An 18,910-nucleotide genomic window follows, 5' to 3' on the forward strand; every position below is an offset into this window, starting at 1 on the left:
CATTCTACTTCTCTTCAGGGATCCAAAGCTGGAGGAGGCTCAGGGTCCTTACATGGCATGTAGGGAGGATGGTTCAGAGTTCCATCTGTGCAGCCTGATGGGACAGCTCCGTTCACAAAGCTCGCAGGTTCATTCATATCCTACAAAACAAGCAGGCATAGTTCTTTTAAAGATATTTATCTCCACTCAGAGACAAGGGAGTAGTGAATAAATTATTTAAAATCCAGGAATCTCTACAGATGCTTGCCCAGGGAGGCTCCCCGATCCTGGTAGAACTGCTTGAAAACTCAATCCCTGCATGGTGACTGGACAGAGGGTTAAAAAATTCTGCCTTAGAGCAAGCAAAGTCGCAAGTATTTCCTAGTAGTGGCCCAGGAGGACTTACAGCAGAAACTCTGGGGAAGGTACAAGGTATGAGGGGTATCAGGCCTTTTCCTTTCCTGATTGACCAAGTGTTTCTGATACATCCTAAGCATTTCCTCTTATTCTCACCTACAGGTCAAAGATCTACCAGCTAAGACAGATAATGATACACATACCTATCCATCTGTACAGGAACACATATTCACACACTTACAATCCACATGCCGTCAAACTTCAAGCTCTGCTCTGGATTCCGTGGGTTGCTGTAGAGCTCTTCAATTTCCCTCTTCCACCACAGGACAGTTGAGTTACGGAAAAAGTCTGGGAAGGCCACGTAAGCTCGGTATTGCTATAAAAACAAAAGATAACTCATTTCTGCCAAGTGAATGTATTAGACAGCAAACAAGCATTTACTTAGAACTTAACTCATGCAAAGACTTTACTACCTGGTTGTAGATAGTGACAGGCTGAACAGAGCCAGCAGAGTGTTTTTGAGTGCAGTGAAGAGAGGTAAGCACAAATCATATACCCTAGAGTCTGGAAAACACCCACAGACTGTTTTCCTCTACATATCAGTATGAATGGCAACAACAGCCTGAACTCATACTCTGATGCTTTAGATGCTCAGCTTCAAGTTCTATCCTGATTTTTTCTAATCTCTTCTTAAAGACATGGCAAGAAGACAAAAGATGATAAGGAGAAACAGTAGACATGAGATGTACTGTACCAGGTTAGAATAAAACATCGACTAAATAAGAAGGGATACAATTTCTTCTCATGATATTAGACTAGTATGCATCTATACTCCTACAGTTTCCAAATTACATAAAATGTGCAGCTGCATATGTATTCCTTTCTCTCCTTTATCTCATACCACTTTTGACACAGTAAAGGATCAATATGATGAACCAACAAAAAAATCAAGTAGAAAGCACATGTCTAGAAAAAAACATGAAGAAGAAAATACAAAATTGTTCTGTATGCATCTGTCTTTCAGACAGCTAGGTGCAACATTACTAGAAATCTTTGGAAACATCCTGTTAAGAAATGGAACCACAAAACTAGGGGAAAAGAACTTTTCACTATAGAGAGTTCCATCTCAGGCAAGGTCAGAAACAATAGGATGGTAGGGAATGGAGAAGTAGGATGAACAGCCGTTATCACTTGTGTCTGACTCACAAATGTATCACTAAGAGGATACAAGATAGAAATCATTACTCAGCTGTAAAGAAAGATAAACTCGAGGCCTTTATATTTAAATGGTCACAACTAGAGACCATACCCATAAGTGAAATAAATCAAACATACATGTGCAAGCACCGCATTGTGTCACTAGTGTAAAACTTGAAAGAGTTAAGTTAAACTCGGAGGTATGATAGACACTGTGAAATGATAGGAAACCACCGAAGAGTAAAGGGCTTCTGGGATGTGGGAAAAGAGAAGGGAAAGAAGGAGAAATTTTGTATGTATGTATATACAGGATAGATAACATGGTTGTTCTTCTATCTGCTGTTTCTATGCTGAAAGAAACTGTCAATGAGTCTTTGGTTGACCAGTATTGCATGTCTATATCTGTTTTCATGAGAAGCCACTTTGAAGATATCAATATGTAATACAACCACCATTGTTAATTCCCTACCACTTTGTTTGGAACTCTGTATTGTCTGTATTGTGCTTGTGATATGTTGTAAAATGTTGTATGTCTGTTAATGTTTCCCTCCTTTTATCCTTAAATAAAAAAAAAAAAAGAAATTAAGCCAACCATTGTTTATTAAACTCACTAAGTCCCACTCTGAATGCTCTCCCATTCTTCCTAGTGTGAGCTCAGCCCTCTTCAGTCACTATTCAAACCTTCCTCATTGCTTCTGCCATCAAGTACTTTGATAATGAACCAGGGATGCACATACCTGCATGACCAGATCAAGGATTATTTACCCTAATCCACTGCATGATACCAAAATGCAATTCCTGCTCCCCATCCAGGATTACAGAATTAAAGCTCCAAACTTGGAACTAAGAAGTTTCTTTTTTGTGAGTTTCTTCGCATTTTGGTTGTTTTATATAACTGTCAGAAAGGCCAGACATCAGTAAACTTAAGTTCACCGGCCTCATAAAATTGGGTCTTATTAATATAAATAGTTATAACTATTGCACCTACCAAGGGAAACTCTTAAGGTTTCTTAGGGAAACTCTTATAGTTTGTGTCTGGATGTCCCCTCAAAGCATCATACAGTTATGAGGCGGGCTTTCGGAGTTTATGATTGATCTATGGTCCAGTGTTGGAGGTATGTGTGTGAGTGCTAAACCTGCCTTGAGGCGGGTAGTTTTGCATAAGTAAGGGAGAGAAAGAGGCTGCTTGTTCCCATTCCTCCCTTTTTCTCTTGTTCCTTTTGCTGTCTTCCTCCACTACAAAGGGTTGTCCTCTGCCATGTGCCACCCTGCCTTGGAGCCAGCCAAGTATGGACTGAAACCTCCACAGACAATGAGGTAAATAAAACTAAATAAAACTTTCCTCCCTTAATTCTGGGTCAGAAACAAAGGGTTCTGGGAACAGGTAGGTAGATGATTAGAATAAACAGTCATTATCAGCTGTGCCACAGTCAGAACTGTTCCTTGTGTGGTACAAGTTGAAAATTTAGCCACCTATGGTTTATTAATCTCACTAAATTCTGTTTTGGTGAATTATATCCATGTAATAAAAAATGTCCTTCTATTCTCCAGGGTACTGTCTCACTTCTTTCAATATTCAACTCTTGTCTTATTGTAACTTCTTTTACTTTCCCTGATCTTAAACCAATGACATGCCCACCTACATGACTGGCCCCAGGATTATGTTTCACAATCTATTACACCCTACCAAAATGAAATTCCTAGGCCCCATCTCAGAATTACAGAAGTACATTTCCAAGGCTTGCACTCAGAAGTTGGCTTTATATATCATTAGACTTCTTGGCTGTTGGTTATTTATTTTTGGCTTTTTGTTTGTTTTGTACTATCTTCTACATCACCAAACCTGAATATCAATAACCATATCCCCACCAGCCTTATCATGTGGTTCATGTGGGTCTTAATACTATAAATAGTTGCAATTATAATACAGTCCCAAATCTCTTATGACCCCCTAATGAAGTGTTTCTCATAACTGGCACTGAAGGGAAAATAAGTCTTTATGAAGAATTCCCTGCAATCAGAGCTATAGGCATCCCTGCTCACTGCCCATGAAAATGCCACATGGAGTCACTGAAATGACACCATAACGTGTCCCAGGAAAGAGACCTTTTCTCTGACAATCTAGTTCCTCCATGGAGGTTTGCAGGCTACACATGCCCTGCTACAATTCCTATCAAGAAAGAATAATCATTGTAGAAGAAGTGCTAAAGATAGTAAGACTTACTCTCCAAAACAGTCTCCACTCCTGATCAGTGATCCCTGCTCGCAGGTATTATCAGAATAGTTTCTAACAAATCAAAAAGGCTACATTGGTTCACTCAGTATACATCAGGGCCATAGGGAGGGACTGAAGATTCCAGGACCAGTAAGAAACCATGTATTTACTGAAGCAACAAATGCTTAGTGAAGCAGGAGGTAGGGGCCTCTAGGTCCAAAAGAATGGAATACCTGGATCCACTATAGACAAGTACTTGTTTCCATGAGAGAGCAAATTTTCAATTATATTGCTGGAAAATGACAGGTAAAGGTAATATGAGAGACTAAAGTCAAGATGGGTGTGGAAGGCAAGATGGAGAAGCCTGTCCATGAAAGGGTAATGTACAGAGAAAGAGACACAATCACAAAGGCTAGAAACCAGTTTAAAGTGATATCCAAGACAAGAGCATCAGGGAGTCCAAGAATTCAGAGAAAACACAGCATTCTCTGGAGGTATCATCAAGTGAAAATTGCACAGGCTTTTGGAATCTGACAACTCTGAGTTAAAAATCATCAGTGTCATCTAAAATCATGGATGAGGAATTTAGCACTCTGAGGCTTAAATCTGCATTGACACTGGAAGGGAACTATGTGAAGTAGGTCACATACAACTGACACCAAGTGCATAAAGGTTTTCTCCCTTCCCTTGTCCATACTGTATGACATGTCCAGTACCCTGGGGATTGTTGTCCCTTTCTGACAACCACGACCCCACCCACCATCCACAGAGAGCATTTACCTCCACTTGACTGTCCCAGTCTAGAGAGTTGTTAACAACAACATCAGGATAATCAGGCCAGACCTGTGGAAAGATAAATGTTTAACACAAATGCACCACACAATTTAACATACATACTAGCTACCAAGAAAATATAAACCATTGCCCAAGGGCTAATAATACTTCGATTGTCATGTAGCATTCATTTGGAGAAAAGTAGATTCCACAAAATTCCCTAGCTGTATCCACAAATGTTGATTTAAAAAGTGAAGTACTAGAAAAGGTCAAAAAGAAAAATACACAAACACATCAACAGTGTGTAAGAAGCTCCCATAGGCTGGGAATTGGGGGATCACCCCTTGATCATACCTTTCCCCACACAATGCCTCCATCATTGGGATACTTGATGAAGACGTCATCAGCCACACCCCGAGTGAAGGTAGGGTAGGGCTGCGTCTCATTGCCAGAAATGGCTGGGTCCTGAAAGCAAAGCACAAGTCAGGTGGGAAAACCACAGCCAGGGAATGACAAAGGGGCAGGAAAAAGAACTTTTCAAAAGAGGGGTAGGGGTGTGGTATTAGCCTTCACTCAAATTGTAGAGTTCCTGTGGACCCTGGGAAATATACACCTTCAACTACTGTGCTCATAATAAGGAAATGGAAATAAGCATAGCATAACACGTTCTCCACCAAATCCACTCAGTGCCCAAGTGACTCCACACATTCACATGAGGACTAACCAGAATGAGGATGACCCGCATCCCATCGGCCTTCATGCGACTGATCAGATCTGGCAACCCAGCAAACTTGGGGCTGAGGGTGAAGTCCAGCTGCCGCTCCATGTAGTCAATGTCTGAGTACTGCACGTCCTGTGGGAGGACACAAGGAAACCCAGGGGCTGAGGGTGGTGCAATCCATTTCCAGAAGGGAGCAACCATACAATACTGATGGTGAAGTTAAAAGGTTTCTCTCTATCTCTTTCAAATCACAACTCTGGTATTTTTTGATATATGTCCAGAAAGTTCTTCTAATTTTTCAAATTTTTACACATAAACTGATATGACTTGTATCTAGATATCCCCCCAAATCTTCATACACTCATAGGTGGCGATTTTTGGATGTGTCTGGCTCTAGGGTGACATACTGGAATTAAGGGTATGTGTACTGGATTAGTCCACTAAGTGGTTTATTATAGTTCTGGCTGTGGATAATAGGGAGATCCACCCTGGGTGCAGGCTGCATCATCCAAAAGGCTCATAGCTTGAATGAGATAAAAGGGAAAAAGAGGTTTGCTTTACTGCTGTTTCTGCTGCTTCTGCTGTTACCTTCTGCCTCTCACACTATGAACTGTTTCTTCTCTGTGATGCCCCTCTACCATGCCACTCTGCATTGGATCCAGTTGACTATGGACCAAAACTCTACAAACTCTGAGCCAAAATAAACTTTTCCTCCTTTAACTTTAGGTGTTGAGTATGTTGTGTCAGCAATGAGAAAAGTAACTAAGACATTAAACCTAAAAACCTCTAAGTGAGCAAAAGGATAAAAGATGATAATGTGTATATGCAAGGGCTGTTACAATGAAAAATAAAAACACATGAGAAAGCGCTTTGAGAATTGCCAATATACAAAGAGTGATTTTGCTGACCTCCCCCAGAATTCTACCTTTGGTATTAATGATTTTTGTTCACAGAAAATAATGTGAACTATGCAATCATAACACAATATGGACCATAAATCTACTATAAAACAAAACAAAAAAACCCCAAACTTGTATGCAAATATCTCATCCAATCTTGGAGGTAATCAGACATAGCTTTCTTACTAAGATGATATACTCTGTGATGTAATTTCCATTTAGTCTACATTTAGGAGAATAAATTTAAATATAAAAGTGGTCCACAGGGTCAGTTTTGATTATTGGGCCCCTCTTGTCCTCAGGTTTGTTTGCGTATGTGCTATCCCTGGAAACCCATACCAGGATCCCCACAGTCGACCTGTGATTGACCCAGAGTGGGTACAAACTGCAGCCACCAGGCACTGGAACAGAGGATACATCTCCACATACAATAGTCTCACTGCATTTTAATTCTTTTTAATTAAGCAAACTTATAGCTTAGGGGATCTTTTACTTTTATAGGACCAAAGGCCTTTAAACTAAATGCCTTGAAGTCATGTAAAGAAATGAAAGAAAGAATAATACAGCAGAAAAAGCCCTGGACTCAGCTCCCTCTCACCACTGTGAAACTGTAAGCCACCAGTGCTACAGGATCTAGATGGGAGCCAAGGTTCCCATGTATATTACTGTGTTGGGCTGAGACTCAGGGTGATATCATGTGAGAAAGCTCTTTGTCTCCCTCTAGAAAATAACAAAAATCCACACCTAATCTAGATAGTGAGATATCTGAGTTAGCTACAAGATCACAGAGCTAATAAACACAACCCATACATACATAGGGGATCTGCGCAGCCACCATGTCATCATACAGGTTCGAGATCTCAGTGTCATTCTCATATCCATAGCGACAGAGCTGGAACCCCAGGGACCAGTAAGGTACCATAACAGCCCTACCAATAACCTAGAAAATATACAGAAAATAATAGTCCTTTAAAAGAAGAGGCCAGATAAATGTTACACATGAAGTGTTCCAGTCAGACAGTTAATAAATTCAAATCCAGAGATGAACTGAAAGGATGCAGAGCCATGGCAATACCACGAGGAAAGATTTCTGCTATACTGGAGCTCCTGTAAAAATTCTGGAAAATCTGGTTTTACTCAATTCTTAGATTAGATCTAACTTATATATTAGGAGCACAGAACCCAAAGGAAAAATGAATGGATGGTTCTCCAGCTCCATGTCCTACTAGCAGTGAACATTAGGGAAAAGGAAATACTGTTTTGTGTTTTGGTTTCTTTATCTATATATTGGAGGTAATAGTAGCATCTGTCTAGTATTTTTATGAGGATGGAATGAGAAAATCTACATAAAGCGCTCTGACATGCAGTAAAAAGTGGATGCAGCAATTATTATATAAGAGCCTATTGTTGCTTCTACAACCACCAACACTGTCACAACACACCACAACCACCATGTTACCATCACCCTCAAAATTATCACATTTCCCAACATCACCATCATCACCATCGCCTCACCACCACTACAACTTCACTGCTACTCCATCACCAAAACTAGCATCATTCCCTCCAATCCCACAGCCACTACTACCAGCCCAACTGTCCTTATCACCACCATGACTATAACCAGAATAATGCACCCTCCACTACCACTAGCCTTTTCACTACCAATGTTAGCATGACTACTTCTACTACTCTATAATAACTAGAGGCTGTGAATTTAATGGTTATTCAAGGTACTTGCTTCCCACTACTCTAAAATATATATGTCTCTGAGGAAGAAAAATGATTCCATTTATCATGTGACGTTTACAAAATGAATGCAGATTTTAGGAGACAGAAAGGGCTAAATAAATAAGGAAAACAATTCTCCTACCTCAGTGTACTGCTGAGTGACAAGCTCAGGAGTTGGACCCAAGAACACATAAAAGTCCAGAATTCCCCCTGTGGTTCGGTATGTCAGGGCAGGCATGGGCTGGAATGTCACATCTGAAAAGATAAGAAAATGCCAACCAAACTGGAAACCTTAATGATGAGGAATTATCTCTGGCATCCATATTCCTCTTTATAGAGTATTGAGAGCAAATATTCCGCACTTTACCCACAAGAATTAAAGAGTTTAAGTGATAGTTTATGGGTCTCATCCCTCTATGTTTCTCCTATGTTCCATATTGTGATGTTATACGTTTTGCAATGTTGCTTTTAAAAAACATTATAACTTGTATTTAAAAATAGTTTACAATTGGGGCTGGGGATTTAGCTCAGCGGCAAAGCGCCTGCCTGGCAAGCGCAAGGTCGTGAGTTCGGTTCCCAGTACCGGAGAAAAACCAAAAAAAAAAAAAAAAAAAAGTTTACAGTTCACAGGAAGTTAAAGAAAGACAACTGAGAGTTCACATGTACATAGGATTTGGGTGTTCCCCAGTAAGGACCTTATTTAACCTCCATGTGCTGTCAAACAGGAGGCTGGCAATGACCAAACATTGTTAACTCATATGTGGACTATGTACAGATTCATCATTTTCTCCCCACATCCTGATTTTCCACTGATGTCCTATACATACCATACAAATTTTCTGCATACGATCACATCCCACAGTTAAGTGTGCTGACTCATAGATTTACAAATTATTCAAGTCAGATAGTTGCTCTTACTAGCTGAACAGCAGGATATTTGGAAGTAACTTAGTTTTGTCTTCCCTTCCTATGTGATTTTTGCCAAACAAAGAGTTATCTTATTATCACCTGTCACCAGAATGAAATAAACAGAATGCTAAACAGAAAAACAAAACCCACAGCTCACAAGATAATAATTGTGACTTCAGGGGTAGCTAGGTCACACATATTCTAATGTTATTCAAAACCAACTGGTACCCAAACAGAGGGAGCACTAGCATCATCCTACCCATGGCATTGCTGTTCAGCAGGAGCACGCTGTGGGCACTGCCATCCTCCTCGAGTCCCATGTAGTAGGGGTGGACACCATAGGAATTCATCTTGTACTGAGAGACATGGGAGAAAAGCAATGAGAGAAGAACACACTGTGACTGACTAAGAAATTCAACAAATACGTTTATTCAGATAGGTCTTATCTTTTCTGAGAAATAAGTTAAACACAAAAGAAAGAAAGCTACCTGAAAATAGGCTCACTTGTCTACAAGCACAGTGTGACAACTCATGTCGAGCCAGGGGAGACGAAGCAAAAAGCACGCATGGTGTAAGTAAACAGAGGCAGAGAGCCACACCCCACGTGCTGCAAGCTTACCCCCGGGGGCTGGTCTCGGGAAAACATGCCCCACGTGTGCCAGTTCAGGTCTCTCCGAAAGGCTGTGTGCTCCGTTTCCCCAAAGCCATAGATGTAGGAGGAGGGCAGGCGGGTGGAGATGCGGAGGAACATGTCATTGAAGGTGAAGCCCAGGACCTGCGAGTCCCAGCTGGGAAGTAGAAAGGTAGATTTCAGAGGAACTTCACCTTTCCTACTGAGTCTGAGCACTGACTTTCCAAGGACAACAGAACTGCTGCTTCCCTCCCACCAGCAGACCCTGTTCCTCTTCCAAGTAGAACACAAAGTTACGGCTAAGATAAACACAGTGCCCTTGCTGAAAGCCTTAGTCAGCCTCCCTTCCTCTTTCTCTACCACTGCTCCTTTCACAGCTCGTCCTACAACAGCAAAGCCAGTCATTTCCCACCGTCTCACCTGCCACCCTCCATGCCAGCCCTGCCCTGTGCTCTCACTCCATCCCCTCTTGCTTACTGAGTGATATTTCTAAAGCAGCCTTGTATGGTGCCATTCCTCTATTACATTCTTCAGTGGCTTCTAATGAAAACGGTACACATGCTCTTTAAAGGTGCACCTGAGCTGAACCCACTTAACACGCCAGCTTCAGCCCCACCTCCCACTTCCCAAGTATTCCTTTAGGCCTTTCTATTGCTGGGCACGCCAAGTTTCCTCTTTTGTGTAGCCTACACATTTACTATTCCCTTTATCTAAACTAGTCTTTCCCTTCCCCAAAGCTCATGTGGGTGCATCCTTCTCCACATCCACATATTATTTCAAATGTCGCCTCTTTAGAGACCACCAACAACCATGGTATCAAAAGCAGAGATCCATGACAACTCTTATTTAATCTACTCTTCTTCCTACCAGCACCTTATCACAATCGGACTTTCTCTGTAGGTTATAATTAAACTCTCTTTGGTATCATTAGAGGAAAGACTCTTTCAGTCCTAACCACAGCATATAACAGTATGTAACACGCAGAAGGCACCCTATAAACATTTATTAGTTGGAGGAATTCCCAGGAACATGTAACTGCCTTAGCAATTATTGTTGGGCTCATAAGAAGAGACCTGAAGGAAATAATTTATTCACAGATCTGGAAATGAACAGTGCTGTGATTTGGGCCAGGATGTATCCAGGACAAAAGGTTAACAAGGAAAATGTAGGTGACCAACAATTCCAAGTCACCGTAGGAACCACTTACATTACAGTGCCTGTGCTCTTCCGGCGAACCACAATCCCAAATGGATTCTCCTTAATGAGGACGTCATAGAGTCGACTCTGAGAGGAGCTGGATGGAACCCGGGGTATGTTCAGTGGGATTGGGACCTCATAGCGATTGTTGTTGGGGTCAAAAATCTAGGGAAAGGAAATTGAATTTTGATAAGATATATAAAGGGGAAAACATTCTGCTGTTCCATTATACAGAGTGATTATAGTTAATGATATTGCTTTATAGAATTCAAAATAGCTAGAAGTAAAGATTTTTAATACTTTCATTTTAAAGGAATGAGAGATATGTGAAATGATGAATAATCTAAATATCCTAAGTTGATCAGTTTGTAATATATAAAAGGATCAAAACATCACAAGATACAGATGTAGAGCCATTACTGTCAATTTTTTTAAAAGACTTTTATTCAATAATAGTACTCTTGAAATCTATATCCTAGCAGAATATTTACATCTTTGACAGAGTCTGTATGCTATCTTTTATTGTTGTTGTTTTCTGTAATCTCCCAATACCTGGGATTTAACTAGCATATCAAAAAACAATGTTAGATTTAGCATTTTGAGCTGCATGTGTTACATCACATTTTAAGTCCTCTAACATAATAACACTCTCACTTTGATATCGGTGCTACCATAAAATATACTCAGAAGTCAGTATGTTAATTATGAATACATTCACTTTTGTGTGTGGGTATATGGCTATGTAAACACTTAAAAAATATTTGGAAGTGGAAAATAGTCCCCCACAAAAAGCATGAACACTTAGATTAATGTCCTTGCTGAAAAATGTATATAAATTGCTTTACTGGGTATTTACTATATAGCTGCTTGACATTATACTGGACACATTAAACTGATTAAGTCAAAATTATTATTTTGAAAATTTCGTATTTTAATTTGAAGAGAGCCAGTCACAGCACTATAGTGATATGAGTTAATACGGAACTAGGTAGAAGTGCTGTGAGATTATAGGGAAGAAAATACTTAACACTGTTTCTGGGAGACTGACACTCAGAAAAATATACACTGAGTCTTAAAGTTTTATAGACATTAACCACGTACAAAATGAGACTATGTCTTTCTCGCAAAGAAATAAGAAAGACAAAGACATGGAGCATAAAAGTGGGCTCAAAAAGAGGTACATATTTGGAAGTGAGCTACTACTTTATCAAGAGGCAGTGTAAGCAGGAGTTAAGGAGAGGACAAGCAAGTTCACTCATTTCAAATCCATGCCCATCTCTGGTGAGGATGCAAACATAACAGCATCAATCCCTTACCTGTCCTACCCAAAGGAAGGCTCCTACCTGTCCTCTCCATTTCTCATTCTCCTACCTATTTTCCTTAGAGCAGCCACTACAATCTCCTCAAATGCAAATTAGGACACATCACTTGCTTCTATTAACAATTTCTCGTTGTTCTTTTGGATTAGGATTAGGATCTAGTCTATTGCAGCACCAAATTTAAGAGTAAACTCCCTGAGTGTGGTTGCAAATGCCTATAATTTCAACATTCTAGGAGTCTGAGGCAAGAAAATCAAGTTTCACATCCAGTCTAGTTAACTGAATGATTGTGCATAACCCTATCTTAAAATATAAAAAAAGGGATGCAGATGTAAGGCAGTGCAAAGACCCTGGGTTTAATCCTCAGTACTGGAAAAAAATAGTGAAATCAAAAAGGGCCGTGTCAGTACCTGACACATAAACCATGTTTACCTTAAACTGCAGCATTTCATCCTTATGGTAGGTCACCTGCAGGCGGAGGGGGCTCACGGGAGTGGAGGGGAAGGCGTTGGTGTGAAGAGAAGACTTTAAGGAGATGTCAGCGCTGGCTCCATGGGAGTCATACTGAACATTGCTGACCGAGTACAAATCGTTGACAAAATAGCAATAAGGGACCCCAGGAGAGTTGGATTCCTGAAATAACAAGACAATATCACAGATCAGCATAGGGCCCCAGAGTTACCAAATACTGATAGAAAAGGCAATTTACAAGGTGATAAAGTCACCATCTCACATTTTTACTTAGGTATTGTGGTAGTGGCAAAATTTTCAATTACTGATCTCTGAAGAAAACACTTACTAAAAACATGGAGAACTACTCTCAGATCAGGCTCATTTGGAAGCCTTATCTTCCTCTGGACTGTAAATAGATGTGTGGAAATGTAGGTTAAGAATAGAGGATTTCCGTGAGCACTAACGCCACCAGCATGCTTACCTCCCAGAGGCAGCCACGGGCAACACAGTTTGCTTCAGAAACGCCATGCTCATCGGGGTAACAGTCTATTTTTTCTTCATCCCTTATGTTTGTGCTCCACTCCACTGTGTACGCTTCTCCCAGGACAAGGTTAATTTCTGAGATAATGGCAACCTGTAGGAATGGAGAAGTCACAGGAAATTCATCCTCAGCACAAAGGCCTTGTAAATCTAAACCTTTTTTTAATAAAACAAATAGAAATGATACTAGACTCTCACCAATCCAATTAACACGCTGTATAATTTGTAAGAATGAAGCTGTGTGTATGGCAGAGGGACTGCTCAGTGGAAACACATCAAATGTTACTACTCTGTCAAAACTTGTACATTACTTTCCAGCAACAAGGAGTCAAATAAAAGCTTTTCTTTCCTTTCTTTGTCTCCCCTTATCCTTCTTTATTTAGTCAGCGCCTTCCAAATTGAGCTTATCTTCTTTCCTTTCACTTCCCAAACCAATGTCTCTGTTGGTCTGCAGTGGTGGAACAACATATCAGAATCATATGACTGTGGTCTGATTCCTATTTTGGTATGGAATCTTAGATGAACTGTTTAAATTCTTTGGGTTTGTTTTATCAACTGAAAAACTGGCAAGTTACATAAATCATAACATTTCCTTTGATTTCTAATTTCTATCTTCTTCATTTCTCCAAGCCCAGATATTAAAAATTGGAAATCTTTCCTGAATCATCCATACCAATTCAAATATTTCATATTTTTGCATATAAAGTATTGGTGTTATGTTTAACTCTTCTTTAAGTAGCCTTTTCTGTAGTTAATGTTCTTATTTGTCAGGACCACTATGAACACATTTGGAGGATTAGCATCCTTCTCCCAGTCTCTTAGTATAAATCACCTTGCCCTTCCCTGTGCTACTAATCCCATCCTCCACCCCTACTTCCTATAAGGCCCTACCTCACAGAGCATATAAAATATTTCCTCTTTCCATTTCTAATAGTTTTTGATTATTTTTTATTCTCTTTAATTGTTTGGTCAGTCTTTCATTCTTACATCTGATAATCTGAGCAACTTCCATGAAGATATCAGTATGTTACATAACAACCATTGTTAATTCCCTATCATCTTGTTTTGAAATTCTCTACCATTTTTACTGTTTTTGTGTTGTTTTATTTTTAATCTTCGTTCTTGTTGTTTTGTTTTCTTTTTTTCTCTCTCCCTTTTTTTTTTTTTTTTTTTTTTTTTTTTTTGTCTTTTTGAGACAGGATCTCGCTATGCAGTTCAGGCTGGGGCTGAGCTCACTTTGTAGCCCAAGCTGGCCTCAAACTTGCAATGATCTTCCTGCCTCAGCCTCCCCAGTGCTGGGATTACAGGTGTGCAACACCACGCCCAGATATCTTTTTACTTTAAAATAAAAAATAATTTCCTCCTTCTAGCAAACTACCCAGTTAATAGTTAATTATTTTTTGTTTGTTTCATAGAGAGAGGGCCTTGCTTTGTAGTTGAGGCTGGCCTTGAACTCACTATGTAGTCCAACCTGGCCTCAAATTGGCAACAATTCTCCTGTCTCAGCCTCCCAAGTACTGAGATAACTGGCTTGTGCCACCACATCCAGTTTAAATGGATACATTTTTAATGAACACATCAGAACTACGGCCATGAAAAGATAAATTCAAGTTCATTGGGAATTTCTGATCAAACAGTCCTTTCTTAATCTGAAGTCTTGCCCCATCACCCTTACCAATTTTCCTCTTTTTTTCTTTTTAACTTATCCTACATCAGGATTATGGTGAATGAAACTGAGCACTCATTTTCAACAATAAGAGAAAAAAAGACCTCAATCCTGACAACTCTAAAGCACTGAACCAATGGTAGCATTTCTCTGTTTTCTAATCTTCTAATTGCAGATTAAAAAACAAATCCTAATTTATTACCATTTGGCATTCCTAGCCACTTACAGCCAAAACAACTCCCAAAACCAGTTCATTATTCCATCTTTCAAGGCCCAGCTCTTGCCTTGCCTAATCTGAGAGGCTTGGCTCAATGATTCCACTAAACTTTGAATATCAAATAAGACAGGTGTTAACATTTTCTCTATATTCATTTTGATTTCCTGCCACCTTACAAAATTTCATTCAGGTAAATTATGGATTCCCTCTATCCAAATTCAAACAATGTAAAAGTTAATACTATCCTATGTTAATTAATTTATCTGACTAAAAAGGATTGAGTTTGTTTTCACATATACATATTTAAAATGTCTTGAACTTTGAGGTATTCATAACCAAACACACTAACATTATAATGTGTGCATGCTCAACTTATGGTTAAAATGAAAGTGTTAGCTACTTAGATTTCTCAAGTTTAGAAGAACACTCAGAAACCATGCAGGCTCAGCACCTCTGACGCCAGGAACTCTGAATACCTATGATCAGGATTATTTGGGGAAAAAAGTCTTCATAATGTTAAGGCATCAGATAAGAGGATTATGAGATGTTCAATAGGGTAAAGTCTCATCATAACTGATGAAAATTTATTTCACTGTTATCATCTAATCAAATAAGCAGTAATTATGTAGGATTACCAAGCTCTTTGTTTTAAAGTATTTCTTGAAAATGTATACATTGGAGTGAACTCTGTGTATCACATTTAAAATACAGGGACCTTCAGATGCCCAATTCATAGGACTTCTTCCTCCCACCTTTACCTGTCAGCATCTCCCATAAGTTTCCCAATCCCTTTTCCTCAGGCCATTCCCCACTTCCTCACTCTGCTCTTCTTGTGCCCTTCAAAACTGTTTCCCGGAAGGGAAGTCAGTGGAAACAGCACAATGCCCAGGTGCGGAGAAGACAACACAAAGGGAAAGACCCTTTTACCTCAGCTGGTCCCACAGCAGCTCCTTGTCCCCCTCTAGCTCTGGCCAGCTCCTCAATCTCATTTTCTTTCCCAACCTTCTGACTTCCCCACCACAGAAGGTGCTTTCTGGTCCCTCAAAATCCATACAGTCTTGGCAGGAAGAAACACGATAATGCTATGAAGAACACTAAAATAAACACCTCAACCAAACGCAGTTTTACCTTCAGATTAGGATCGTAAGTGACATTAGGAGAAGCTTGAGTCAGGACACCATTGTGTTTCACAGTAACATTGGCAAGTTCCTGTATCCCGAGAATTCTAATCTCCTGAAATGCTAAGTTATTAGGGTCCTTGTAGGTTGACTGAGAAATCCTCACATCCAAGCGGTTCTGCAGACAATTAAACACAAAGGTCTGAAATGCACAGGTTCTCCAAACACTCAAATGCTATAGATCCCCCCACTGCTCTCACTGCCTCAGCTTTCTCTACTAAGTGTGCTTAAGGACTAAAAGCTTATTTTAAAAATATTCTAAGGAAAACATTAGGGATGTGCATACACAGAGACATTTTAGAAAATTATATTTGAAACTCTGGTTGTTTTTATCAATATTATTGTCACTTTTTGACAACACAGATGAAGCAATTATTGGGAGTTGTTAAGTCATGACTGGAAATGTTTCCTTAATACAAATGAAGTTACAAATATAATTACACACACACCACCCATATATGTTAACGGTCAACTGCCCACTGCTAAGATTCATATAAATGTACTACTCACTTCGGTGACAGAAAACTCACATAAAAGGTACATGTTATTGACCACAGTATCTGAAAGAAAAAGGAAGTCAAGTCAGACTGGCCTGTCCATCACAGAATAAATCTCAGCCGCCTGCCCTTAAAGATACTCTTGATGTCACAAATGAAAGGATTTCCTTCTTTATGTGACTGAATGGTATTAATTCTGTATATTTACCACAAACTCTCTATTCATTTGTCTATTAGTGGTCACTTAGGCTGTTTCCGTATCTCACCTTTTGGGAGCAGTGCTGCAGTAAGCATGGAAGACACAAGTCTCTCTGACATCTGACTTCAAAGATTCTGGATATAAACGCAGCAGTGGGATTACTAAATCTTACGGTAGCCCTATTTTTAATGTTTTAAGGACCCTCAAAATATTGTACCATTTAGTACAACAGCCTTACCAACTTACATTTCCACCAATAGTGTACAAAGATTCATCTCATTTTCTCAACACCCTTGTCCATGGTTGCAAGCTCTTACCTTTTTCATTTCAGCCATCCTAACAGATAGGAGGTGATATCTCATTGTGAATTGTGATTTGTGCTTCTCTGCTGTTTAGTGATATTCAGCACCTTTTATATACCTATTAACCAGCTATGTGTATTCATTGGAAAAGCATCTATTCCAGATCTTTGCCCACTTTAAAATCAGGTTATTTATTTCCTCATTATTAAGTTTTAAGAGTTCCAGGGGCTGGAGTTTAGCTCAGCAGCACAGTGCCTGCCTGGCAAGTGCAAGGCCGTGAGTTCGGTTCCTGGTACCAAAAAAAAAAACCTCCCCAAAAAAGTTTTAAGAGTTCCTTTTATATGTTTTATGTTAAACCTCTAGCAGGTAAGTGGTTTGCACATATTATCTCCAGTACTATATGTTCCCTTTTCATTTTGTTGACTATTTCTTTTGTTATGCAGAAGCTTTTTAGAATGCAACAGTCCATTTGTTATGTTTTGCTTTTCTTGCCTCTGTTTTTGGTATCATTTTCAAAAACACACAGCCATACCTAATATCAAAGAGTATTTTTCCTAGTTTTTTCCTAGAATTTTTTTATTTCAACCCTGAGTTGCCAAAATAGGGAAACCACCTAAACATTCAATTGTAGATAAATGGATATATATATATATATATATATATACACTATATAAAATACAGTACTATACAATGATTAAAAAGGAAGTAAATTCTGCCATTTGTGACAATATGAATGAATCTGGACCACATTTTACTAAGTAAAGTAGGCCAGACATAGGGAAAAATACCATATGACCTCCATTATATGTAGAATACGAGAAAAGATAATTTGACAGAAGCAGAAGTTACATCAGTTAGGTCAATTAGGGACAGAAGAATACAAAAATGCTAAGATATTGGTTAAAGGTTATAAATTTAGTTATAAAATGAACAAGTTCAAGGATTTTCATGTACAACCCTGGTAGAGACTAATGTGCTAATTAGATTGTGGTAATTATTATAATATATATCATTAAACAAGATAGATAGATATATATATGTATCTTTCTCATTAAACAATATATATGTTCTTTGTCCAAAATATATTCAATCTCTATATGATGCCTAAATGTTTTTAATGAATGAGAAGCTTTTTTAAACTGTAACTTGAGAACGACAATATTATTAACAGAGTCTGCTTAGCCAAGCACCTGTTTTTCCCTCTTTCCTATTGTAACCTGGAAAACATTCTCCAAGTGCTTTTAAGACACATGCCTCAAAGAAATTTATTTCCTAAGCTGCAACCACAAAAATTGCTAGTATTCCTCATCTTAAAAACTGCTGAAAGGACTAGCTAGATGTATATGCCCTAGAGAAGGATATTCTCCTTGCCTTCTTTTGGGTGGAGATATTTATATAACAAATGAATGAATTACAGATAGTCTTGGAAAATGTATATTCCAGGTGCCAGTGACAATAAAGTAAGAACCTGTTATAGATCACTGGCCAAAGGGAGAAATCTGATTAGTAGAAATGAGTTTTCCTTCCAACTGTGGTTCATCTTTCACTGCTCCTGAATGCAGCAAACAGGACTTTTGCTACTATGTGTGGGGAGACTTCTCACACTAACAAAGGACCAGCAGAAGTGAAGGGCCATAAATCAAAGATGCAGGGTGGGAACAGCACCATTCTCAACAATACTCACCATTTGATTCCCCATCATCCCAAAAGAGCTCTCCTTTTGCTTCTCTGTTCTCATCCAAGGCAATGATGAGACCCAGAGGATTTTGCCGACTGTGGAAAACAAGATTCATTTAAGTGATAAAAAGCATTCTAAAAATATTGCTCTATGGGGTCCGAGAGTGGGCCGGACTCATACCACCGCGATTCCCAGCCGAAAAGCGCCCAAAGAGCCAGGTAGGCCGCACCCAATCCCGGAGGCCAGGACGC

The 18,910-nt window shown here is 39.3% G+C and overlaps 1 protein-coding gene across 1 annotated transcript in view; it reads right to left on the reverse strand.

The window, feature by feature from the left end:
* LOC102004723 (maltase-glucoamylase, intestinal) overlaps positions 1-18,910 on the reverse strand; it is a gene marked incomplete in the record, with an annotated part of 238,387 nt that overhangs the window by 147,155 nt on the left and 72,322 nt on the right. The window contains 15 exon segments of the mRNA XM_013505005.1: positions 53-140; positions 578-712; positions 4,529-4,591; positions 4,877-4,987; positions 5,247-5,375; positions 6,957-7,082; positions 8,016-8,128; positions 9,042-9,138; positions 9,402-9,570; positions 10,621-10,775; positions 12,362-12,562; positions 12,864-13,016; positions 15,934-16,101; positions 16,494-16,543; positions 18,666-18,754. Of these exon segments, the coding sequence (XP_013360459.1) occupies positions 53-140; positions 578-712; positions 4,529-4,591; positions 4,877-4,987; positions 5,247-5,375; positions 6,957-7,082; positions 8,016-8,128; positions 9,042-9,138; positions 9,402-9,570; positions 10,621-10,775; positions 12,362-12,562; positions 12,864-13,016; positions 15,934-16,101; positions 16,494-16,543; positions 18,666-18,754 (1,847 nt within the window).

The sequence above is a fragment of the Chinchilla lanigera genome, unplaced genomic scaffold (genome assembly GCF_000276665.1).
Source record: "Chinchilla lanigera isolate Chin_1 unplaced genomic scaffold, ChiLan1.0 scaffold00093, whole genome shotgun sequence".
Taxonomy (NCBI): domain Eukaryota; kingdom Metazoa; phylum Chordata; class Mammalia; order Rodentia; family Chinchillidae; genus Chinchilla; species Chinchilla lanigera.